The sequence below is a fragment of the Chiloscyllium punctatum genome, chromosome 49 (genome assembly GCF_047496795.1).
Source record: "Chiloscyllium punctatum isolate Juve2018m chromosome 49, sChiPun1.3, whole genome shotgun sequence".
In the NCBI taxonomy this organism is placed as follows: domain Eukaryota; kingdom Metazoa; phylum Chordata; class Chondrichthyes; order Orectolobiformes; family Hemiscylliidae; genus Chiloscyllium; species Chiloscyllium punctatum.
Window position 1 is genome coordinate 7,958,946 of NC_092787.1, and position 26,184 is coordinate 7,985,129.

Sequence of the window (26,184 nt, forward strand, 5' to 3'; positions counted from 1 at the left end):
CACCCTGGCAGGCTCAAGATAAGCGAGCAAGTGAACAGCCCTAAAATTCAGCCTGTTCCAACGGTGAGCTGGATGCCTGCCGTAGAACCCTATCAGTGCAGGTAAATGCTGTTCAGCCCATTGAATCTGCACCTACCCTCCGAAAAGTATCACAGCCAGACCCATTCCCCTACCCTATCTCTGCGATCCTACATACATAGCCAATCCACCTAACCTGCACATCTTTGGATTGTGGAAGGAAACCAGAGCACCCAGAGGGGATCCACACAAACTCGGGGAGAATGTGCAAACTCCACAGCCAGTCGCCCAAAGGCTGGAATCAAACCTGGGTCCCTGGCGCTGTGAGGCAGCAATGCAAACCACTAAGCCACTGTGCTGCCTATCCCTTTGTGTGAAGTTTCTTTCCAGCAGTATTGCAATGATAGGTACCAGTGACCCTTGACATTGCAGCTTTAAATCGTCCTGTAACAGGAGGTGCCACGAGGGTCCGAAGAGGCTGGCTGCTATTACATGCCAGCGTCCATGAGCATGAGGGTTATGCGGCCAGTGCCCTGGACTCTACCCTGAGACATTGTTGCTGATTGTCCAAGATGGCAACCTGGAGGAGCAAATAGGGGGCTGGAGCCACCAGGTTCCCACTCTGACTTTTATGTCAGGAATTATTATCTTCTCATTTCCTCACTGCAGATGATAGGATGGGAAGCTGCATATTCATGAGGCGGGATTGGCAGTAAATGAGGCCAACAATAACCAATGGTCTGCACCCTAGTGAGAATTTCACCTGGATGTGCAGAACTCTGGTTGAAGATGTGACTCATTACTCCCAATGTCAGGATAGGCCTCATCCTGTGATTTCTCATAAGATCCTCCCACATTTCCTACCGCATTACTCAAGGTTCCAGAAGGTTCCGTCCGTGTTTCTCTCCTGAAGTATTTGGATGTGTGACGAATGCAGAGTTTAAATGGTCTGTTTATGAAATGAAAGTAGGTGAGAACATTTTTGAAAAAGTTACTTAATTAAGTGTTCATCCTCAGAGAACCTCTTTTTGCTGAAAATTAGTCATCAGATCAGAGGATAATAAAACTGCTACACTAGCATAGCACTAGGTCCCAACCGCACAAGGTAATGTTGCCATAGTCTATTTGCTATTACCTGTCAGATTGTTTGTCCTCAGTGTTGCCATGTTTCAATAGACACTTCCATTGTGTCAAAACAATTTCACATTTGTCTCAGGCAGCTTCCTGTCTTGTATTCACCCTCATTTCCTTTCGCACAAGATCCTCTCTAAAATCTTCATGTTACAGCATGAAATACTCCAGATATCAGTACCATTGTTCAATAGGTCCCTCTTCTTGGTTACTTTGGCCAGAACTTGCTAGAATAATGCATCCTGGAAGGAAGATTCAGTAAGAGTAGAGGAGAGGATTTGAATTCTGGCCACAGTCAGGCACCCAGATCTTTAGCAGAGTGCTTGTGATGTGCCAGGGACATACAATTTGTGATTTAACGAAGTGAAATAATACATGGTAGTTGTACATTTCATGCTGCCACTTTTGGAGTTTAGATTAGTTCAGGAGGCAATTTTTGACCCATAGTAGTACTGGGAAAGAGGTCAGAAATGAGACTGATTTCAGTTATAGCTCCTTAATTGAAATTTGTTAATGTGGACTTCCTTCAATTCTGAGTCATTTTAACACCCTGTATGGAATAATTATCTTCCAATAAATATGATTTGCTTATCCAGCAGAATTTGCCAGTGACAAACATGGCCAGATTATCAAGTAACAACTGCATGCAACAAACGCTTTGTCAAATTTCTTTCAACAGTATTGTCTTTGTAATGAATTATTTATGAAGGATTACAGATTGGTCCTCCTGGGACTTTACTGCATAAACCAAATGAGGAATTAGGTTCTCTTTTAGTTAAATGTCAGCTGATTTAAATAACTATTCCATTGTGAGTATTGAACCTAGTCAAGCACATGAAAGATAAAGAAAAAAAGGAATAAGTCCAGTTTGCCATTGAACAAATAATTTTCAGTACAAAATAAAATAATATTTATAGAATTGTGTGTATAAGATTGTTTTTCCACTTTAATAATTTACTTTTTTTTGTGCAAGGGCATTTATAAATATTCGATTGAATTATTTTAGCATGGTAAATTATCCATATAATATATTCTAATTAAGGAGTTGAGATGGTAGTGTACATATCAGCTAAGAATGCATTCAAATAAAATGGTTAATGCCTTAATTAAAATAGACAGTGGAATTTCATATTTATTTCCAAAACTGCCCATGTGAATGAATTAATTGTTGAAATGTGCATTTTTGATATTGCGATGATAGCATTTATGATAGGCACTATCCCTTCAGTTTGTTGTATTGCTTACGTTATTGACTTTAAACAATTAGAAAGTGTTTGGTAAGCTCCTTGGATGCTGCCTGAACTGCTGTGCTCTTCCAGCACCACTAATCCAGAGTTTGATAAGTGTACTTATGTTAGCTTGGCACTAGTTAATGGGAGCTGCCTCATAGCTCAGTAATTAATGCATTGCACAGTATGCTTTTTTCAACCATCCCGATCAAGAGCAATACATGGCATCTGCAGCCTTAAATGGGATGAAATTGAAGTTGCCTGCATATGTTTTGGGCAGCACGGTGGCGCAGTGGTTAGCACTGATGCCTCTCAGCACCAGGAACCCAGGTTCAATTCCAGCCTCAGGTAACTGTCTGTGTGGGGAGTTTACACATTTTCCTCATGTCTGCGTTGGTCTCCTCTGGGTGCTCCAGTTTCCTCCCTCAGTCCAAAGATGTGCAGGTTAGGTGATTTTGCTATGCTAAATTGCCCATGGTATTCAGTATGTGCAGGCTAGGTAGATTAGTAGTGGGAAATGCAGGGATAGGGTAGGGGGCTAGGTCTGGTTGGGATGCTCTTTGGAGGGTCAGTGTGACTCAATGGGCTGAATGGCCTGCTTTCACTCTATGATTTTCACTTGTGCTGCTTAGTCAATGGTCAGGAAAATAAGAATAAAGATTCATGGAATATGACAGCCAGATGATTGAGTTTTGAGATCCTTTATTAATTTTGGAAAGTCACATTTATATTTATTGGAATTATTCAAACAAACAGGACCATATGGAAGTGGAACTACACAGACATTATTTACAGTCATAGTAGCATACATAGATCCATTATTTTGTAAACATAAGATCATATAGATACTGGACTATATAGACACATGACAGTGTAAGGTCTATAAATCACTGCTCAATATTTGTTATTCTATAAAATAATCCTGTAGCCAAATGCATCGTTTATATAATCCTTTTCATTACGTGGTTGGACCATACAAATGGCGCTATCAGTCACGTTCGATCCAGTAGATTAGATTTAAGTAATTATGAGGCACATAATTTATTAAAATAGCAAGAAAATGATAATGAGCTTGCTCTGGCATCCAGCAAGATTTTTAAATCCTTTTTAAAATAATTAAATAATTTGTTTTGAGGAACATTTTCTTGGCTGCCTTTGAGTTAACAAATGAAGCCTCACAGATGCTGATTATTTTTAGAGCTGGTTTGGTTAATTGATGCAGCCTAATTAATCTCACCTCTACTAACTAAGGACTTGTGACCAATCCGGAGAACAGATACTAATCAGGATGTTTCACTGAAGTAATTAGAAATCAGTGGAACACCAAATGTTGGTGGAGGAATGAACGAGTTAAATGGTAATGCAAGTATGAATAATGCTTTTTGTTATGCAACGTTTCAGCAATTGCAGCATGAATGGCACTTGTTCCTGGAGTCATAGTGCCTGAGTCTAAATCTCATTGTTTATTCATGCATCTTTTATTCATTATTTCTACAGTACTTCAAAAAGCAAAAGAGGCTAATCCCAGAAAGAACGATATGGAAATATTTTGTGCAGCTATGCAGCGCCGTTGAACACATGCACTCCCGAAGGGTGATGCACAGAGGTAAAAAAAAGACCAAAAAAAGCATTCCTTTCCATCGAAAACTAGAGTTCAGTTTAGTAGGAGCACAGGATAAGTTAAGAAAAGCTGTTTGCGACTCTGCCTTATTGATCATGCGGGACGCGTGTGTATGTGTGTCTGTCTGTCTCTGTGTATGTGGGGAGTGGGTAGCTGCAGGCTACAGGTCCACAGGGAATGTCCCATGTTATAGACACTTCTGCTTCCAACCATAATGACTGAAGACACCATGCACATTTGATTAGCTTGGTATCTGGTCACAGAGGGCTTAGTGGGGAAAGTCAGGGCATCATTTAATTCTGGGTTGTTTATTCAGCAGTGTACAGTGACTGACTACAGAGTCAATGTGCTCCCCCTGTCTACATTGCCTGAATTTAAAGAGGAATTCAAGCCTGATTAAAACTCTCAGGGAGCACCAAGTTTTTTTTAATAACTGTATAAGCTGTGATCACCCTTTGTGCTTATGTGAATAACAGTGCAGGTGTCAGCCTTCAACTCCCTCAGCTTAGACAAGCTGGAAGTTGCCAATTCAGTCTCCTCCAGGGAAAATCCCCTTTACGAACAATGTGCAACAAAATTATAAGGGGCTTTGACAGAGATCACATTTACAGTTTTATGCATTAGGCACATCTACTTGTGGTGAATGATCAGACACTCATCAAGTTCCACGTGCCACTAATTACTCTGAAGATTTGGTGCTATTAAAGGAATTTCCTACCATCAGGTACTTTGCTGTTTTTGAAGAGCAAGCTGGCACTTACATTTAATTTCTCAAATCTCTTCATAAGAATTGACTGTAAAACCATTACTTACTGAGGAGCTCTTTAGTCTAATTCAGACTGTATTTTAACAGTAATGGATTTCCCTTTAACTGGCTTGCCAAGCTGAATGACTGACTATTCTTTCAGCAATCCATTGCATGGAAATAGCTCGATGTTTAAAAACATTTACAATCACCTCTTCAAAATCTCCACATGTTATGTCCATCAGCCCGCCATTAACAGTGCGACCACCAGCCACCATACCATGAATGGGTAAGTGCACAGCCCATGTTGGGACTTGGCAAATTCAATCAGGAAAGATCCATCGGCCTTGGAGGGGGGAGAAAATCAGCCATGGTTCTTGTTCTTTATTGCTATTCAGTGGCCCCAGTGGAAAATGAGCCAAATTCAACACTGCAGGTATTTTATCCACACAGTGATGTTGTAAGATGCAATTCAGAAGCCAGTGGATGTTCAGGTTTGTTTTGATTCCTGATGCCTGATTCCTGCTTAGACCATTTTACTCTGTTTTTGCTCTATGGTGTTTATTATTCTTCTGTCAGGATGAAGATGATTCTTAGTCAGTAACTCATGATGCCCTTTCTATATTCAAATCCTGAAATATACCATTACACCTGAAGTGCCTATAAATGGACTTGGAGAGCGATTTTCATCCTCTTGAATATTTTCCATTTTTTTAGAGCAATGTGTCGCATTCTGCATACTGGTGAAAGAATGACAAACATTTTAAGAAATGCCTTCTTATTTTTAAAAGAGCTACTTGTTTCCTACCTTGAATTTTTTTTCAAAAATAGCCTAGAGCAGTTAATGCATAGACTTCTGTTCCAACAGTTGGACTGAGGTTTGGCTTTTTGAAATGAACATGGTCATGCTGCAGACAATGGTTCCTTTGCAACAGATTTGTTAATAAAATATCCAGACGTGGTGCCTTCTCATGTAGTGGAATGAATCTGTGAAACCAACTGACTTATATGAACTGAAAATGACTGGAAGTAGGGTGACAACATGATTCAGAATGCAATCCAAAAGCAGTTGAGCAAAATGGTTGAATGATCTAGGCCCTGTGTGAGTCAAAGTCTTGGAATTTACTCTTGAACTGCATTGTGGGTCTACCCACATCACATGGACTCCAGTGGTTCAAAAAGGCAGCTCACCACCACCTCAGGGACAACTAGAGAGATGGGCAACAGATGCTGGCCCTGTCAGTGATGCACATGTCCCTTGACTGAATATAAAGAAAATACAGTTACCGAGATATTATGCAGCTCAATCTGTTGGTAGTTTTCGTTATACATCACAATAAGAGTCATGGAAATTTGAACCCATTCTGAGCTTGCGACTCGGGGATGAAAATTATATTATTTATGATATTTATGAAGCGATACAAAGTAACTGTCAAAGTAAACCTTTTGATAATATACAAACCATAAACAAATGTCAGTATAACGCACTCCCCATGAAGACTTCACAACTTTCTCTTTTAAACCACTCATTCATTATTGATTGACTCTCTGTTTTCATTCTTAGACATCAAGCCAGCAAATGTGTTCATAACTGCAACAGGAGCAGTCAAGCTGGGGGACCTCGGGCTGGGACGCTTCTTCAGCTCCAAAACCACAGCGGCACACTCTTTAGGTAAGCAGCAATTGGAGAAAACTGTATCTTTTTTTTATTTTAATCAAACAATTATTGGCCCCAATGTTTATATACATGAGGGATCTCTGATTGCATTGCTCATGTACATGTCAGAAGATGTGTCGCCTTCTGACAGGAGCATTGTATCACATAATGCACAATATATTATTCCACGGTGTTTCTTTAAGGCCAGGAGATTTAATCGCTGCTCATTGATCCACGCACACTTAGAGGGTGTTTTTTTTTCTGGCAAGCGGTGGATGATTTTAAGTCTCTTGTGGGAAGAGCTGAAGAGATTGAGCAAAGACTGGAGGCTGGTTTTAAATCCTCAAAGTCAATAAAAAAGCAATGACTGGCTTTGCCTCTATCTTCCTACACATCTTTAAAGATAATTTTGTAACTGTTACAAAAAGTGAACTCTTAGCTGTGATACAGTCTGGAGTTTTATCTATTCAGTCAATAATGTTAAAAAAGATGTATGTATACATCTCCGCGTCAGTGTGTACACCTCTATGTGTATGTCCACCTTTATTTGTGTACGTCTGCATACGTGTATGTGTGTGTACATCTGCATATGTTTTGTGTATGTGTGTGTATACATCTGTGGGTGTATCTGCTTGTGTGTTTGTGCATGTGTGCGTATATTCCTGTGTGTACATCTCCATTTGTGTATGTGTGTACATCTCTGTGTGGGCACATCTGCATGTATCTGTACATCTGCATGTGTGCGTAGATGTGCATGTGTATATATCCTCCTTTGTATATATCTGAATGCACGTGGGCATGAATATGGTGAATAGTCGAAGTCTTTTCCATCAGGTAGAGGAGTCCAAAACTAGAGGGCAGTCTGTGACAGTAGAACTGGTGGTGTCCTGCTTGGCTGTATTAGAGAATTGGTTTAGAGTCACAGAGTTGTACAGCATGGAAACAGACCCTTTGGTCCAACCTGCCCATGCCAACCAGATATCCCAACCCAATCTAGTCCCACCTGCCAGCACCCAGCCCATATCCCTCCAAACCCTTCCTATTCATATACCCATCCAAATGCCTCTTAAATGTTGCAATTGTACCAGCTTCCATCATTTCTTCTGGCAGCTCATTCCATACACGTACTACCCTCTGCATGAAAAAGTTGCTCCTTATGTCTCTTTTATATCTTTCCCCTCTCACCCTAAACCTGATCCCAGGGAAAAGACTTTGTCTACTTATCCTATCCATGCCTCTCATAATTTGGTAAACCTCTATAAGGTCACCCCTCAGCCTCCTCTCCAAGGAAAACAGCCCCAGTCTGTTCAGCTTCTCCTTGTAGCTCAGATCCTCCAACCCTGGCAACATCCTTGTAAATCTTTTCTGAACCCTTTCAAGTTTCACAACACCTTTCCAATAGGAAGGAGACCAGAATTGCACGCAATATTCCAACAGTGGCCGAACCAATGTCCTGTACAGCTGCAACATGACCTCCCAACTCCTGTACTCAGTACTCTGACCAATAAAGGAAAGCATACCAAACGCCTTCTTCACCATCTTATTTACCTGCGACTCCACTTTCAAGGAGCTATGAACCTACACTCCAAGATCTCTTTGTTCAGTAACACTCCCTAGGACCTTACAATGAAGTGTATAAGTCCTGCTAAGGTTTGCTTTCCCAAAACGCAACACCTCGCATTTATCTGAATTAAACTCCATCTGCCACTTCTCAGCCCATTGGCCCATCTGGTCAAGATCCTGTTGTAATCTGTGGTAACCCTTTTTGCTGTCCACTACACCTCCAATTTTGGTGTCATCTGCAAACTTACTAACTGTACCTATTATGCTCACATCCAAATCATTTATGTACATGATAAAAAGTAGAGGGCCCAGCACCGATCCTTGTGGCACTTCACTGGTCACAGGCCTCCAGTCTGAAAAACAACCCTCCATCACCACCACCCTCTGTCTTCTACCTTTGAGCCAGTTCTGTATCCAAATGGCTAGTTCTCCCTGTATTCCATGAGATCTAACCTTGCTAATCAGTCTCCCATGGGGAACCTTGGCGAACGCCTTACTGATGTCCATATAGATCACATCTACTGTTCTACCCTCATCAATATTCTTTGTTACTTCTTCAAAAACTCAATCAAGTTTGTGAGACATGATTTCCCATGCACAAAGCCATGTTGACTATCCCTAATCAGTCCTTGCCTTTCCAAATACATGTACATCCTGTCCCTCAGGATTCCCTCCAACAACTTGCCCACCACAGAGGTCAGGCTCACCTGTCTGTAGTTCCTTGGCTTGCCTTACCACCCTTCTTAAACAGTGGCACCACGTTTGCCAACCTCCAGTCTTCCGGCACCTCACCTGTGATTATCAATGATTCAAATATCTCAGCAAGAGGCCCAACAATCACTTCTCTAGCTTCCCACAGAGTTCTTGGGTACACCTGATCAGGTCCTGGGGGTTTCAAGGCATCCAGCTCTTCCTCCTCTGTAATCTGGACATTTTTCAAGATGTCACCATCTATTTCCCTACAGTCTATATCTACCATATCCTTTTCCACAGTAAATACTGATGCAAAATATTCATTTAGTATCTCCCCCATTTTCTGCAGCTCCACACAAAGGCCGCCTTGCTGATCTTTGAGGGGCCCTATTCTTAGATTTTTTTTTAGATTACTTACAGTGTGGAAACAGGCCCTTCGGCCCAACAAGTCCACACCGCCCCGCCGAAGCGCAACCCACCCATACCCCTACATCTACCCCTTACCTAACACTACGGGCAATTTAGCATGGCCAATCCACCTGACCTGCACATCTTTGGACTGTGGGAGGAAACCGGAGCACCCGGAGGAAACCCACGCAGACACGGGGAGAACGTGCAAACTCCACACAGTCAGTCGCCTGAGGCGGGAATTGAACCCGGGTCTCTGGCGCTGTGAGGCAGCAGTGCTAACCACATTCTCTCCCTAGTTACCCTTTTGTTCTTAATGTATTTGTAAAAACCCTTTGGATTCTCCTTAATTCTATTTGCCAAAGCTATCTCATGTCCCTGTTTTGCCCTCCTGATTTCCCTCTTAAGTATACTCCTACTTTCTTTATACTCTTCTAAGGATTCACTCGATCTATCCTGTCTATACCTGACATATGCTTCATTCTTTTTCTTAACCAAACCCTCAATTTCTTCAGTCATCCAGCATTGCCTATACCTACCAGCCTTCCCTTTCATCCTGACAGGAATGTACTTTCTCTTGTTATCTCATTTCTGAAGGCTTCCCATTTTCCAGCCATCCCTTTACCTGCGAACATCTGCCTCCAATCAGCTTTCAAAAGTTCTTGCCTAATACCATCAAAATTGGCCTTTCTCCAACTTAGAACTTCAACTTTTAGATCTGGTCTATCCTTTTCCATCACTATTTAAAAACGAATAGAATTATGGTCGCTGGCCCCAAAGTGCTTCCCCACTGACACCTCAGGCACCTGCCCTGCCTTATTTCCCAAGAGTGGGTCGAGTTTTGCACCTTCTCTGGTAGAGGTACATCCACACACTGAATCAAAAACTTGTCTTGTATACACTTAAGAAATTCCTCTCCATCTAAACTTTTAGCACTATGGCAGTCCCAGTCGATGTTTGGAAAGTTAAAATCCCCTACCATAATACCCTATTATTCTTACAGATAGCTGAGATCTCCTTACAAGTTTGTTTCTCAATTTCCCTCTGACTATTGGGGGGTCTATAATACAATCTCAATAATGTGATCATCCCTTTCTTATTTCTCAGTTCCACCCAAATAACTTCCCTGGATGTATTTCCGGGAATATCCTCCCTCAGCACAGCTGTAATGCTATCCCTTATCAAAAATGCCACTCCCCCTCCCCTCTTGCCTCCCTTTCTATCCTTCCTGTAGCATTTGTATCCTGGAACATTAAGCTGCCAGTCCTGCCCATCCCCGAGCCATGTTTCTGTAATTGCTATGATATCCCAGTCCCATGTCCCTAACCATGCCCTGAGTTCATCTGCCTTCCCTGTTAGGCCCCTTGCATTGAAATAAATGCAGTTTAATTTATTAGTCCTACCTTGTCCCTGCCTGCGCTGACTGTTTGACTCACTTCTGTTCTCAGTTGTACCAGTCTCAGACTGATCTCTTTCCTCACTATCTCCCTGGGTCTCACCCCCCCACCTTACTAGATTAAATCCTCCCAAGCAGTTCTCGCAAATTTCCCTGCCAGTATATTAGTCCCCTTTCAATTTAGGTGCAATCCGTCCTTCTTGTACAGGTCAGTTCTACCCCAAAAGAGATTCCAATGATCCAAAAATGTGAATCCTTCTCCCATACACCAGCTCCTCAGCCATGCATTCATCTGCTCTATTCTCCTATTCCTGCCCTCACTAGCTCGTAGCACTGGGAGTAATCAAGATATTACTACCCTTGAGGACCTCCTTTTTAAATTTCTGCCTAACTCTCTGTAATCTCCCTTCAGAATCTCAACCCTTTCCCTTCCAATGTTGTTGGTTCCAATGTGGACAATGACCTCCTGCTGGCCCCTCTCCCCCGTGAGAACATTCTGCACCCTCTCTGAGACATCATTGATCCTGGCACCAGGGAAACAACACACCATTCTGCTTTTTCTCTGCTGGCCACAGAAACGTCAGTCTGTACCTCTGACTACAGAATCCCCTAACACAATTGATCTCTTGGAAGCTGACGTATCCCTCGTTGCATTAGAGCCAGTCTCAATACCAGAAATTTGGCTGTTCGTGCTACGTGCCCCTGAGTATCCATCGCCCCCTCCTACATTTTCCAAAACAGCATACCTGTTTGAAATGGATATATCCACAAAAGACTCCTGCACTAGCTGCCTACCTCTCTTACCCTTCCTGGAGTTAACCCAAGTATGTGACTGTATTGGAGACTTTCCCCCCTTCTTCTAACTGCCATCCATCACATACTGTTTCCTAATTATTTCAAGATAAAATAAAAAATGTAAATGTTATACTATTGGGAGAAATGCAACTACAATGGAATTATATTCAAAGGTAAAGATTGAACAATGAAATGCTATTTAATACTCGAGAACAAATGAAACTTGGAATTATCCAGAACAATCTTAGAACTGCAGTGTCAACAGAAATGTCAGTTCTGCTGTAATGATGGGACAGCCCTGGGTGAGGGGTAGCTCCTGGCTTGCTGGATCTGAAATGCTGGGTGTGCAGCTGAGCTTTCAAATGGAGCCAGTGCCAGGCCCATGGACAAACCTTGGCATTGGCAATGACTTCTGCCTCTCATGCCACATGATTACAGTTGCCAAAGAGCCCAGTTGCATGTTTAATGAGGTGGAAGGCAGGCAATGGTGTGAAAAATGTCACTCGAAGGCATTGGGGTCTTGGCACCAGGATTCTCACTTTACAAAACACTTCTACCACAAATGAGAAGATTGCACCCACAAATTCCTCATGTACCAGTTGGTCCTTGGAAAGTGGTGAAAGCAGTTGGCATTCTTTCACTTTCAATTTCAAGTCCAGAGCTCAGAGATAATGCAATCACGTAATTGTGTCGTTAAGATGGAGAGAGCTAATCTGATTACCCTATAATTCAGAAGCAAAGCTTGTTTAGAACCTGACAGTGGGCATTCCATTTATTTGGTTAAAAGTTACTGGAACCAAAACAATACAGTCAAGATTAGAGTGGTGCTGGAAAAGCACAGCAGGTCAGGCAGCATCTGAGGAGCAGGAAACTCGATGGTTCGGGCAAAAGCCCTTCATCAGGAACGACGTTGGGAGCCTTGGGGGTGGAGAGATAAATGGGAGGGGGTGGAGCTGGGGAGAAGGTAACAGAGATTACAGTAGTTGGATGAAGGTGGGATAAAGGTGATAGGTTGGAGAGGAGGGTGGAGCTGCCTTCTGCCCAGCCCCACCCCCCTCCCATTTATCTCTCCACCCCCAAGGCTCCCTGCCTCATTCCTGATGAGGGGCTTTTGCCCAAAGCATCCTGATTTTCCTGATCTTTGGATACTGCCTGACCTGCTGTGCTTTTCCAGCACTACTCTAATCTTGACTCCAGCATCTGCAGTACCCACCTCTGCCAAAACAATACAGAGCCACCATCTCAGTGGGAGAACCTAAATGTGCAGGAGCGACAGCAGTGTGCGTATGATGGTGAGAACATAATATCGCTGCCCCCAGCTTGTTGAAGTCAGGAGTTACAGTACATTTAAATAAGGAAAGACTTGGATTTATAGACATCATCTCAGGGTGACCCTGTAGTGGGGTCATTTAGGTGCTGAAGAAGTGTATTCGTTACAGTGATAAAGGAAACATGGCAGCCCACCTGCACACAAAGATCTCACAACCAGCCATGTGATAATGGTTGATTTAAAATGAGGTAACCTCAAACTAATTCTCAGTTGTTCCAGGAATAACGCCAAGAGGGTCCACTGTTTTTTATCATTTATGTACATGATTTGGATGTGAACATAGGAGGTATGATTAGTAAGTTTTCAGATGACACCAAAATTGGAGGTGTAGTGGACAGCGAAGAAGGTTACCTCAGATTACAATGAGATCTTGATCAGGTGGGCAGATGGGCTGAGAAGTGGCAGATGGAGTTTAATTCAGATAAATGTGAGGTGCTGCATTTTGGAAAAGCAAATCTTCGCAGGACTTTTACATTTAATAGTAAGGTCCTTGGAAACATTGCTGAACAAAGAGACCTTGGAGTGCACATTCATAACTCCTTGAAAGTGGAGTTGCAGGTAAATAGGACAGTGAAGAAGGCATTTGGTATGCTTTCCTTTAATGGTCAGAGCATTGACTATAGGAGTTGGGAGGTCATGTTGCAGCTGTACAGGACATTGGTTAGGCTACTTTTGTAATATTGTGTGCAATTCTGGTCTCCCTTTTATCAGAAGGATGTTGTGAAACTTGAAAGGTTTTAGAAAAGATTTACAAGGATGGTGCCAGGGTTGGAGGATCTGAGCTACAGGGAGAGACTGAACAGGCTGGGGCTGTTTTCCCTGGAGCATCGGAGGCTGAGGGGTGACCTTATAGAGGTTTGCAAAAATTATGAGGGGCATGGATAGGGTAAATAGGCAAAGTCTAAACCCTGGGGTCAGGGAGTCCAGAACTAGAGGGCATAGGTTTAGGGTGAGAGGGGAAAAATATAAAAGAGACCTAAAGGGCAACGTTTTCATGCAAAGGGTGGTACATGTATGGAATGAGCTGCCACTGGAAGTGGTGGAGGCTGGTACTATTACGACATTTAAAAGGATGGGTATGTGAATAGGAAGGGTTTAGAGGGATATGGGCCAAATGCTGGTTAGATTAGGCTAGCTGGTTGGTATGGATGAGTTAGATCGCAGGGTTTGTTTCCATGCTGTACATCTCTATATGGAAGGAATATGATCTGTGACTTAGAAGAACAAGAAATGGGCATTTAAATATATAGAATAGGAATTGTTGTTAAATGGTGTTTGTTCAAAGTCACATTCACCCCACCTAGCCAATCTCCACCGCAGCCCCCCCCCTTCCCCCACCCACCAAACATTCTACATATTATTTTGGAGGCAACATAAAAATTGAGTGTGACAAAGTTCAAATCAGTTTGAATATTGAGGCATCAGTATTTAGTTATTGAAGAGCTCATGCTAACAAATTATAGTCGTATAAAACTAATCCAACATGTTCTAGTATAAATAATGTTTGTGATAGCAACAAATTAGATTCAGTTATTTTAGTTTGCCCTTCTGAATGTGTCTCAGTCTGAAAACCAACTCTAATTTTTAACTGATTTTTAAACTGATTTGCAATTGGCCTCATAAATCTTTCTCGCATTTTCCCTGAGGTTAATAATCTATCCAGTGCTGTAATCCAACTTGTTCTTTAGCTCAAAAATGATCTGTACCTATTTATATACAACTGGAAGGAAACATTCAGCTCGTTCATCTTCTAGAGGTTACACAGGTTATTGCAGAATATTTAGGGGAATTTTTCCAGCTAAGGTATGCTGGTTTCAGGATAACTATGGCATTAAATCCCCTAAAAATAACTGAGTTGAATCCTGATATCATCCCACGAATTTCTGGGTTTGAAAGTGAGAGATCAGCCTATTAAGATACTGAGCAAGGAACTTAAATATTGGAAAAAAAGATCAAGTTGTATTTTAACCAATGATTCTGCTTTTAGCACACAGCACATTTACTTTCTGAGCTGCCAGCAACACCTCACGATCTGCAGTGAAAAGACTAGGGTGGAGTGCCATAACTCAGAGCTGCTCACAGCAGTTCTTCTGAGAGTGTCCCTTCGCTGCTTGACAAACCCTGGGAAATCAATTTACCTGGTCTCCTGCATATGAGGAGTTGAATGTGAGGAGAGCCCAAGACCAACAAAGCCAGGAGCAGCACTGTCTGCCCCTCAGCCACAGGTCAGAGGGGACACTTCCACAAAGATCCAGCCACAATACACCAGTGTGTCTGCTGCCTGATCTCCCCAATGCACCAGCTTGTACCTCACTTGATAGAGATGCAGGTTCTTCAACTTTACTCCAACCTAAGACAAGGTAGAGATCTGTGTCATTGTGGACAATGAGGTTGGAGATGGTGAAAGCCCTCCAATGGTAAGGATAAGCATGTGGAAAATGGGCATTTTCATCTGGGTAGCCATGGAGTAAATTTCAGATAATTTTCTATTCATCTTTCATTCCTTGACTTTCTTGCCAGCTGGTAAGATTTACTCTATTCCTCACTTGCATGCTTTTTCAGTTTTGTTTCTGCCTTCTCATGTTTGCATCTTCCTGTAAATAGGAACAACTTGAGAAGTTTCCTCCAGCAGGCTATTGGGAAATGCTGAAGCATTGCTACATGGCTGCCTTACTCACATAACTCCATAAAATGGAGAAACAGACAGACTGGACAACTCCTGTTTCCTGCAGGCTCACGAGTATCTGATTTGTGTGGACAGGAAGATACATCTCCAGGGTCACTCCTTCCAATCCACCCATTCTTCTCCTGTTAATGAGCCCCTGAAGGAGCATTAAACTGGGTTGGAGTGGTCATCCAATCCACTAAGAAAATCTGGGCAAAGTAGACCACTAATTAATAACATTCCAAAGACTGTTAGACAAATAAATACCTTAAGTTCTATTTCTACTTTGCCCAGAACTAATTTGCAATAGATTTACAAAGTTAAAAATCTCACAACACCAGGTTATAGTCCAACAGGTTTATTTGGAAACACTAGCTTTCGGAGCGTCGCTCCTTCATCAGGTGATTGTGGAGTATAACAAAAGTTACACCTGATGAAGGAGCAGCACTCTGAAAGCTGGTGCTTCCAAATAAGCCTGTTGGACTATAATCTGGTGTTGTGTGATTTTTAACTTTGTCCACCCCAGTCCAACACCAGCACCTCCAAATCGTGACTTTGCAATAGATGATGAGGAGATGAATGGTGAGAGTGCATGGCTGATGCATACGAACATACAAAAATAGGAGCAGAAATGGACCAGTCAAGGCACAAGTCAGGAATGAAAATGAGTGAAATTCTCCCCAATTGCCTGGATGAGTGTAACTCCAATGACACTAGTTCTGCCATTCAATAAGATTAGACTGAGTTTTCTGAATTTTAAATTCCACATTCCCATCTATCCCTGATAACCTTTCATTTCCTTGCCAAGCAACAACTTATCTACTTCTGGATTAAGAATATTCATTGACCCCAAATTCACCACCTTCTGAATCACAGATCCAAAGTGGACCAGCCCTCTGCTGGGAAAAATAAAATCTCCTTATCTCTGTCCTAAAAGGGTGACCTTTCATTTTAAAGCAATGCCTCTTTGTTCTGACTGACCTACAAGAGAAAATATACTCTCCATTTCCACCTATCAAGACCATTCAGGATCTTATACACTTCAATGAACTCATTCCTCACTCATTTAAACTCCAGTGAGAACAACCCAGCTTTTCCAACCTTTTCTCATAAATTAACCCACTGATTACAGTTTCCTCCCACAATCCAAAGATGTGCAGGTTATGTGTTTTGGCCATGCTAAATTGCCCATAGTGCTAGGTGCATTATTCAGAGGGAAATGGGTGTGTTATTCTTCAGAGTCGGTGTGGACTTGTTTCCATACTGTAGATAATTTAATCTAATCTAAAAAAAACTTCCTCTGAATCCCCTCCCAATGCATTTACATTCACAGGATGTGGGCATCACTGGCTGGGTCAGCATTTCTGGCCCACCCTTAGATTCTCTACAGAAGATGGTATTGAGTTGTCTTCTTAAACTGCTGCATCCCTTTTTATTTTAAGTACACCCATATTGCTGTTCAGTCGTGTTTTGGAGGTGCCAGTGTTGGACTGGGGTATACAAAGTTAGAAATCTCACAATACCAGGTTTAATTGGAAGCACTAGCTTTTGGAGCACTGCTCCTTCATTAGGTGGTCATGCAACCACCTGATAACGGAGCATCGCTCTGAAAGCTAGTGCTTCCTATTGCTGTCCAGGAGAGAGATCCAGGAATGTGACCCAGCAACCGTTAAGGGAATGGCGATCTATTTCTAAGTTGTGATGGTGAGTGGCTTAGAGGAGAAGCTGCAGATGTTGGTGTGCCCATGTATCTGCTCCCCTTGTCCTTTAGATGGAAGGTAACCTGGATTTGGAAAGTGCAGTCTAACGAGCTTTGGTGAATTTCTGCAGTGTATCTTGTAATTGGTCCATACTGCTGGGGTGGAGGAAGTGAATTTTTGTGGTTGTGGTGCCAATCAAGAGAGCTGTTTTGTCCTGATGGTATCCAGCTTCTTGAGTGTTGATGGAGGTACACTCATCCAGGCAAGTGGGGAGAATTTTATTCATTTTCATTTCTGACTTGTGCCCTGTAGATGGTAGACAGGCTTTGGGAGTCAGGAGGTGAATTACTCACAACAGTATTCCTAGCTTCTGACCTGTTCTTGTAGACACTGTGTTTGTATGACTAATCCAGTTTAGTATCTGGTCAGTGGTAACCTCCAAGATGTTGATAGTGGGCAATGCTGTGATGGCAATGACTTTGAATGTCAAGGAGCAATGATTAGATTCTCTCTTCTTGAAGATGGTCATTGCCTGAATAAGGAGACCAAAACTGCACACTATATTTGAGGTATTAGCGAGTTTTGAAAAGATTTGTAGCTCAGGTTGAGATACTGGATGTATGTTTACTCGCTGAGCTGGAAGGTTCATTTCCAGACGTTTTGTCACCATACTAGGTAACATCTTCAGTGAGACTCCAAATGAAGCATGGTAGAGTAGCCCACTTTCTATTTATATGTTTGCATTTCCTTGGGTTTGTGATGTCATTTCCTGTGGTGATATTATTTCTTATAGTGATGTTATTTCCTGTTCTTTTTCTCAGGGGGTGATAAATAGGATCCAAGTCAATGTGTTTGTTGAGAGAGTTTCAGTTGGAACTCATGCTTCTAGGAATTCTCGTGTGTGCCTCTGTTTGGCTTGTCCGAGGATGGATGTGTTGTCCCAGTCAAAGTGGTGTCCTTCCTCATCTGGATGTAAGGATACTAGTGAGAGTGGGTCATGTGTTTTTGTGACTAGTTAATGTTCATGTTTCCTGGTGGCCAGTTTTATGCCTGTTTGTCCAATGTAGTGTTTGTTACAGTTCTTGCAAGGTATTTTATAGATGACATTAGTTTTGCTTGTTGTCAGTATAGGTTCCTTCAAGTTCATTAGCTGCTGTTTTAGTGTGTTGGTGGTTTTGTGAGCTACTATGATCCAAGGGGTCTGAGCAATGTCATTTGAGTCATCTGATGTCATTCACAATAATTCCACTTCTCATGGTCTGGAATTCTGACTGGACGTCCTCATCGAATTCCCTCATGTTCCACGGGAGGGTGGTGGTGTTATGTGGAATCAAGTGGTACTGTGTCTTCAGGTGAGCTTTACCACTATGTACCTTGTCTCATGTAGTCAAGGAATGACTGGCCCATATTCTGTGAGAAGTCTCACCTCTGGCTCAGGTGAGATCAATGCCTTCCTGTTCCAGAATATCACCTCAGGTGCTTGGAAAATATAAGACCTCAGTCGATCAGTTTGTGTGAAGTCCATTGCTTCTCCCTTTCTGTCTCTGAACCGGACCTCCAGCACTGGTTTTAAGACTGACAGAGCTTTAATCCAGAGTTATACCATCTCTGCTGGGTTTTTTTTCCTATGGCCTATCTCTCGTTTTTACCTTGAGAGGTTATATTTAGCCTGAGGCAAAGTTTTAAAAACCAGTACGTCCATTTTTAATCTGCTTGCCATTAACATGTGAGTACCCATATTTATTGGGGTATTTCTCTAACAAAGTAGAGCTAATTCCCAGTTAAGATTCTTAACCATCAGTAGCTTCACAATCTTTGTAGGTCTTTCTGTTCAATGGAGGGTGGATTTCTGTTTGCGTTTGGGCGGCACAGTGGCTCAGTGGTTAGCACTACTACCTCACAGCATCAGGAACCCGAGTTCGATTCCCACCTCGGGTGACTGTGTGTGGAGTTTGCACATTCTCCCCGTGTCTGCGTGGGTTTCCTCCGGGTGCTCCGGTTTCCTCCCACAGTCCAAAGATGTGCAGGTCAGGTGAATTGGCCATGCTAAGTTGCCAACAGTGTTAGGTGCATTAGTTGGTGGTAAATATGGGGTTGGGTGGGTTACTTTTCAGAGGGTCATTGTGGACTTGTTGGGCCGAAGAGCCTGTTTCCGTACTGTAGGGAATCTAATCAATTTTCATGTACAATCACAGAATGGTTATCGTCAACTGTCTTTCTGCTGAGGGTATCCTTTCAGCAGTTAGTCTGCCTGATGATAATTCACTCTCCTTGAAGGCGGAATTGTGTGAATTTTGCACATTCCATATCAGATATCTAAGCTGCAGGAATTTGTCTAAGTTTGCCTTGGTTTGCCAGCCAATTGTTGGTTATTGCTATAGAATAAGATCTTGTTCTACTGGATTGGCCTCACTGTGTTCCTTTAATTATGTGTGCCCTGCCTGAACCATGGGAGTATACCACAGGTTTAGCTCATCCATCTAAGCCTGAATCTTTGTAGGTGTAGAGGATTCTGAGATCTCTTTCCATTTCAGTGCTGTTAGTAAAACCTTGTGGTCCATCACCATCTAGAATTTGTTTCTTTCTCAATATTTGTATATCTCTGTCAAAGTTCAATGTAAAATTAAAAGTTAATAGACAAAGTTAAACATTGCACAACACCAGGTTATAGTCCAACAGGTTTATTTGGAAGCACTAGCTTTCAGAGTGTTCCTCCTTCATCAGGTGGTAGTGGAGCGGGATCATAAAACACTGAATTGATAGCAATTGATTACACTGTCATGCTACTGAAATGATATTGAACAAACCTAGATTGCTGTTAAGTTTTCCATCTTATAAAAAGGGTTGCAGGTTTCCGTTCATTAATATGTAAATGCTGGAATTTCTTTTAAGCCACATTCTTGAGATAATTTAAGGTTTTATTTTTAAAAAGTGACATCTCAGCTCAGACAATGCATTAAAGGTGTGAGGTTAGAGTCTGTCTGTATTCCAGTCTTGAGTCAGACTTTGGTTCTATTTCCAAAGGAGGAATTTATAAAATCTTACATGGATTGACTGCCTGAAAATTAATGAACCAAAACCTGCAACCCATTCGAAAAGATGAAAGACTTAACAGCAGTCTAAATTTGTTCCATACATTGTATCAAATGCATGACACTGTAATCTTTTGCTATAAATTCTGTGTCTTATGGTCCTGCTCCACAACCACCTGATGAAGCAGCAACACTCTGAAAGCTAGTGCTTCCAAATAAGCCTGTTGGACTATAACCTGGTGTTGTGTGATTTTTAACTTTGTCACTCCAGTCTAACACTGGCACCTCCACATCATGTAAAATAGAGCAGTTTCTTGTTCTGTTAGACTGCACTTGAACTCGGACTGCTCCAAATGCTATGGATGATCCACTTCCAGCTACATCATATCCTAAAACATCAATGAAGAGTTGCCACTCTTTAATCTTTTTAAAAATCGTATCTGTTCCTGACACCAATCCCATTGCTGACCTTTATTCAAAAGCTCTCTAATGGGTTGAGTAAGATTGACTGACTCAGTTGGGGGTAAGCTTTCCCACTTGATGGACCATGCATAAGCAGCACTGAGCATCATGTCTGCAGTTCAGCACCAGAACCTCATGGATGGCTCATGTCATTGGATCCATTCTGACGCCATGTATCATGTGACCTTGAAATGTAATCATCGATCTCGAGAGTGGGCATTTCTCATTGAAACACAAGGCCTGTACACTATACTGCCTCTAACATGTCCCTGCCCCTCTGGTTGGTGTTCCTTCTTTGTTTTGCATTGTCATTCAGAAAGCAAATGGTTCCTGGTTTCCTTTCCAGGATTTCAGACACAGCCCTTTTTAAAAAAAAAACCCTGGTGCAGAGAAGATCCCAAATGGTTGAAGCACTACTGACCCATCAGTGGAGTAAATGTGGTCAGTAATATTGATTCTTTTTTCAAGATATCTGTCACTATTGGCATCCAGCTTTGTGAAAACCTGCCACCTTTCGTGTCAGTTGATTTGGGATGGATTTCTGGACTCAACAGTGTAAGCACAGGAAGGATTTTCCTGATGACTGGGGACAGAGTTTAAGGTTACAGGGTAGGCCATTTCAGAATAAGATGAGGAGAAATTTGTTCACTGAGGGAATGATGAGCCTGTGGAATTCTACAGGATGGGGTTGAGGACAAAACATTGAATGTTTTTAAGAAGGAATTCTGAAGGTTAAAGGGGCCAAAGGTTATGGGTGGAAAGCAGGGATAGGATACTGAGATGGGTGATCAGCCATGAGCATTTTGAATGGGGAAGGCAGCACAAACCACTGAAAGGCCTACCTTTCTCCGATTGTTTCTGTTTCTAATTAACGCATTGCTTCAAAGCTCTGCATCCACAACATCTTGTGAGACAATACAAATTCATTTAAAAGATTTCTGTTGATTCTCTTGAACACTGAGATCGTCAATTAAACCTCACCCCTTCTACCTTGAGATTTATTTTAGGACTAAAGTACGTGTCGAGTGCTTTAATCGATGAACCCTATTCCATAATACCTTCTTCCTCTCTTTGACTTATCAGATATCATTACTTATTGGACTTATGCTGAGCTGGAACCTGAAACTAAAATTCAACATCCAGAACTCCCACTGCTAGTCTCACTGATTCTGTTTTTCCTCTCCAGAATATTGCCAGTTCTCATGGCTGGCCTTTACAGTATTCAGAGATTCTTTTTTCACCTTTTGGAGTCTTCCCAAGCTGTAGCCCTGTAATCAAAGTCTCCAGAGCTCTCTTCCCCGCTTTTGGAATCCTCATTTTCTAGCCCTATTTTTTTCCTTGAAGTCTTCTGAGGACTTGGCCTGCCTTTTCGGCCGTATCCCTTTGCACTCTGTTTTTAACTTCAAATCCTGGCTTTGGAGGGGATTTCACCAACAATCCTGCTCCATCTTGTGGTTTATGCTGCCTGAACATTGAGATACCAGTCAGGAGTATCTCTGCCTGTGTGTGGGAGTCTGTACATACATTGCCCCAGAGGCTGCTTGTTCCTTATCTCTGTGCAAGACTCTTTGACTCAAGTATGTATAACACTCCTTTATTTACTACTTTACATATCAGTAGGTTATCAAATACCACTGTCCAGTGTAGCGCCTGAGATCTCCCTCTTTGCATGCTCATTCTACACTGGAATCTTTTCTCTCTCTCTCACTGATGTCAAAGTCATGTGATCATTCATATCAGTACAATTCACATGAATTTCATTCTTCCAGAAGCACGATTCTCTGGATGGGAAAAAGAGAGAAATAATCAATTATCAGTAAAATCAGCTCTCTCTGCTCTCGAGTTCAACTTGTCACTCATGACTGGTGCTGACAACACTAACAAAATTCTTCTAGTTATGACTGGAAAACAAATCTGCTTTACATAAAATCCTTTATTTTGTTAAATTTGGTTTCCATAGTTAGTGTCTTAATTTCAAGTTTCAATTTGTAGGATGCATCCACTTTTTCAACCACTGTTTGTAAGTTGATAATTTATAGGTTTGTTTTCCTCCTCCTCTCTAGAATAAAGTCCAAATTATAGGCCCCCACGTGACTAACTGCCAGTAAATATGTTGTGTGCTTTGGGGTCACCAGGTGTGTCTGGGTTGGGACTGGAATGGCTCAGCTGAGAGTCCCGTTGGAGAAACTGCTTCTGTAAATAATATGTTTGTCTGTTGTATAAGACATCCAGCTGGCATATTCCCAGCAAAGCAGCAAAAATAGATTGTCAAGCAGACAGCAAAGCAGTCACAAAATGCTGAGTAAATCTGTGATCTACAGCATTTGGTTTGTTTCCAATTAAAATAAGACATTCTGCAACACAGCTGTTTTGGAGCTTGAGATTTTCCTCTGTCTTTTGATATGTTACAATTTCAGGTGAATATACTAGCTACATGCAGAAGGCTTAGCTCCAAGAAGGGTTGTTTTCAGTTTATTTTTCTGCACTTCCTACTTTCAGTGGGAGTTATTTTCCCAATTTTGCAGCTTTGTTTTACACTGTGCAAGTTGGTCTTGCTTTGCAGTATTCATATTTGATGTGGTTTGAAACCTACCAGACTGGGTATCTGAACACATGAAAACTAGGAGAAATTGTATCCAATGATGAGCTCCAGGATATGGGGATATTAGGAGATGTTCAGAATGAAGGAATAGTGTAGACGTTGCAATAACACTGAGAACATACAACTCAGGAGCAAGAGTAGGCCAGTCTGCAAGATCATGGCTGCTTTGATTGTAACCTCAAATCTGTATTCACACTTCACCCTGATAGCCTTCCACCCCATACTTAAGAAGAATTTATCTTTCTCTCCCTTAAAGGCATTTAAGAACTGCACTTCCACCATTTCAGGAAGAGAGCTCTTTTCTTTATTCATTCACAGGCTGAGGGGGTCACTGGCTAGGCAGCATTTATGGCCCATCCCTAATTGCCCAGAGGGCAGCGAAGAGTCAACCACATTACTGTGGGTCTGGAGTCACATGTAGACCAGACAGTGTAAGGATGGAAGTATCCTTCCCTGAGGGTCATTAGTGAACCAATGGGTTTTTTCCAACAATTGACATTGGATTCATGGTCATCATTATATTCTTAATTCCAGATTGTTATTGAGTTCAAATTCCACCATCTGCCCTTGCAGGGATTCAAACTGGGTCTCTGAATTAGCTGTCCTGTAATAATATCACTAGGCCATCACCTCCCCACTATACTCTTTTCCAAATACTCTTGACTATATAGTAAAGAAAATAAAGTTCCCTTCATCTCTGTTTTAAATGGCCGATCCCTGATTTTTTTTTTTAATAAACAGTGACCTCTAGTTCAAGATTCTCCCTTAAAAGGAAACATTCTCTGCTCATCTACCTTGTCAGGATCTCTTATGTTTCAGTCATTACTTATTACTTTTCTAAACTCCAATGGATACAAGCCTAGAATGGCCAACCTTTCCTCATTAGACAAGCTCCCCCTTCCAGGTAGCAGTCTGGTAAACCTTCTGTGATCTGCCTGCAACATCCTTTCTCAAATAATCTGACCGGTACTGTGTACACGGCTCTAGAATTGGTGTCACCGGTGCCCTGGAGAACTGATTCATCATCTCTACACTTCTGTACTCAGTTGCCCTTGTGCTAAACGATAACATGCCATAAGCTTTCTCTGTTACTTGCTGTCCCTGCATCCTAACTTTTTATGATATGTACATGAGGACACCCAGACCTTTTCTGCACCTCCATGTCCTAAAATCTGTCATTGCTGAGAGAATTCTTTTTCATTCTTGCTGATAAAATGAACAGTTTCACATTTTCCTACATTATACTTCATTTACAACACTATCACCCATGTTCTTAGGTTATTTATATCTTTTTGAAGTTTTCTTATGTCCTTTTCACAACATGCCTTTGTCGCTTTTTCTGTGTCATCAGAAAATTTGGCAAATAAATTGTCCATCCCTTTGTGAAAATATTGTAAACAGTTGAGGGCCCAGCACCAATTCTTACGGCCCACCAATCGTTAGATCTCTCAACCTGAAAAAGATCCATTTAAGGTTCTTGTGAGTCAACCACCTTTTATCCATGTCAATATACTATCCCCACACATGAGCTTTTATTTTCTGCAATAACTTCAACCCCTTGTCATTTTTCTTACTGGTTGGAATATGTCTCTTCCATGTATTCTGAAATATTCCCTAAAGGTTCTACCACTGCCTCTCCATTAAGCCATCCTTTATCCTAACTTGCCAATCCACTTTACCCAGCTCTGCTTCCATGGTCTTTAAAAACTATTTAAAAATAGTCTCGGACTCACTTTCTCACCCTCAAACTGAATTTAAAATTCAGTCCTATTATGGTCACAGCCACCAAGCGGTACTTTCACAACAAGTTTATTAATTAGTCCTATCTCATTGCACAATACCAGGTCAAGAATAGTCTGTTGTGTGGTTGGCTCCAGAACATGCTCTTCTAAGAAACCATCCTCAAAACATTCTCTGACCTCTTCATCTCAGATACCTTTGCCCCCAGTCCTGAAATAGGGTTACACCTGAAACATCAACTTCTCTACCTCCTACTGCTGCCTGGCTTGCTGTCCTTCCAGCCTCCTACAAGTCTACCTTTGCCCATCTGACTTTCCTGGTCCAGAAATATACTAAAATCTTTTATGGTAATTACCATATCTTTCTGACAGCTCTCATTATTTCTTGCGCAATGCTGCATGCTATCATATGGGTACTGTTAGGGGGCCCTTACACCACTCCAACAAGTGATCTCTAACCGTTACAATTTCTCATTTCTACTCAAACTGTTTCCACACCTTGCTTTCCTGAACATATTTCATCCCTCTTTATTGTAATAGTACCATCATTAACTGACAGAATCAACCCTCCATCTTTTCCTGTCATTCCTAAGTGTCCTGCACCCTATCCAGATTATCCCAGAGTCAAATCTCTGTAATGGCGACAAGGTCATACTCATTGACTTCCATTTGCACACCCAGTTCAACTTTCGTCTTTCAAATATGACCTGCATTCAGATGCAGAGCCTTTTTGTTTACCTTTTCACTTCTTTGTAATTTCTAGTCTTATCTGTTGGGGTTGACCCTTGGATTTGTAATCTTTTAACCTTCCTATCACTGTCTGTTGATTGTTTCTGTTTGGCCTTGAGTCTGTGCTTTGACTTTCCCAAATTTAATCTGTTGCTCCCATTCTTTAGTTTATAATCCTCTCTCCTTCCCCAGTTATGGACTTGGCAAGAACATCGACCCCAGCACAGCTCGGATGGAGGTTGGTACAGGTTCCACCTTTCCCAGTGCTGGTTTCAGTGCCCCATGAACTGGAACCCACATTCTTCCATGCCAGTCTTTTTGATTGTGTGCGCACACCATGTCCTAAAGTAATCTTCATTACCAATGTATTGCACGTGCATAGTTCAGTTGACTCTGCCTGCTTCCAGGTCCCACAATTGCTCAGAAACTCCACAGTTTTAATAAATAAAGGGAATGATTATTCAGATGTTTTAAGTGAACAGCATTTTAGGGGCAAGGACATAAATGTCATTGTAACCAAAATCTTAGAAATGAATTCTGATGAAAGGTTACATATCACCCCCAACCAAAACATTTACCATGGACTGCAGCGGTTGAAGAAGGCATCTCACCACCACTTTCTCAGTGACAACAAGGGAAGGCAGTAAGTTGGCCCAGCCCACATCACAT

General features: G+C 41.8%; 1 protein-coding gene across 7 annotated transcripts in view; it reads left to right on the forward strand.

Annotated features, from left to right (window-relative positions):
* nek6 (NIMA-related kinase 6) overlaps window positions 1–26,184 on the forward strand; it is a 339,425-nt gene that overhangs the window by 245,747 nt on the left and 67,494 nt on the right. For all 7 annotated transcript variants that reach the window (XM_072565784.1, XM_072565783.1, XM_072565781.1 and 4 more), the window contains 2 exons: window positions 3,876–3,984; window positions 6,309–6,416. In XM_072565784.1, coding sequence (XP_072421885.1) covers window positions 3,876–3,984; window positions 6,309–6,416 — 217 coding nt within the window. The remainder of the gene's footprint in view (window positions 1–3,875; window positions 3,985–6,308; window positions 6,417–26,184) is intronic.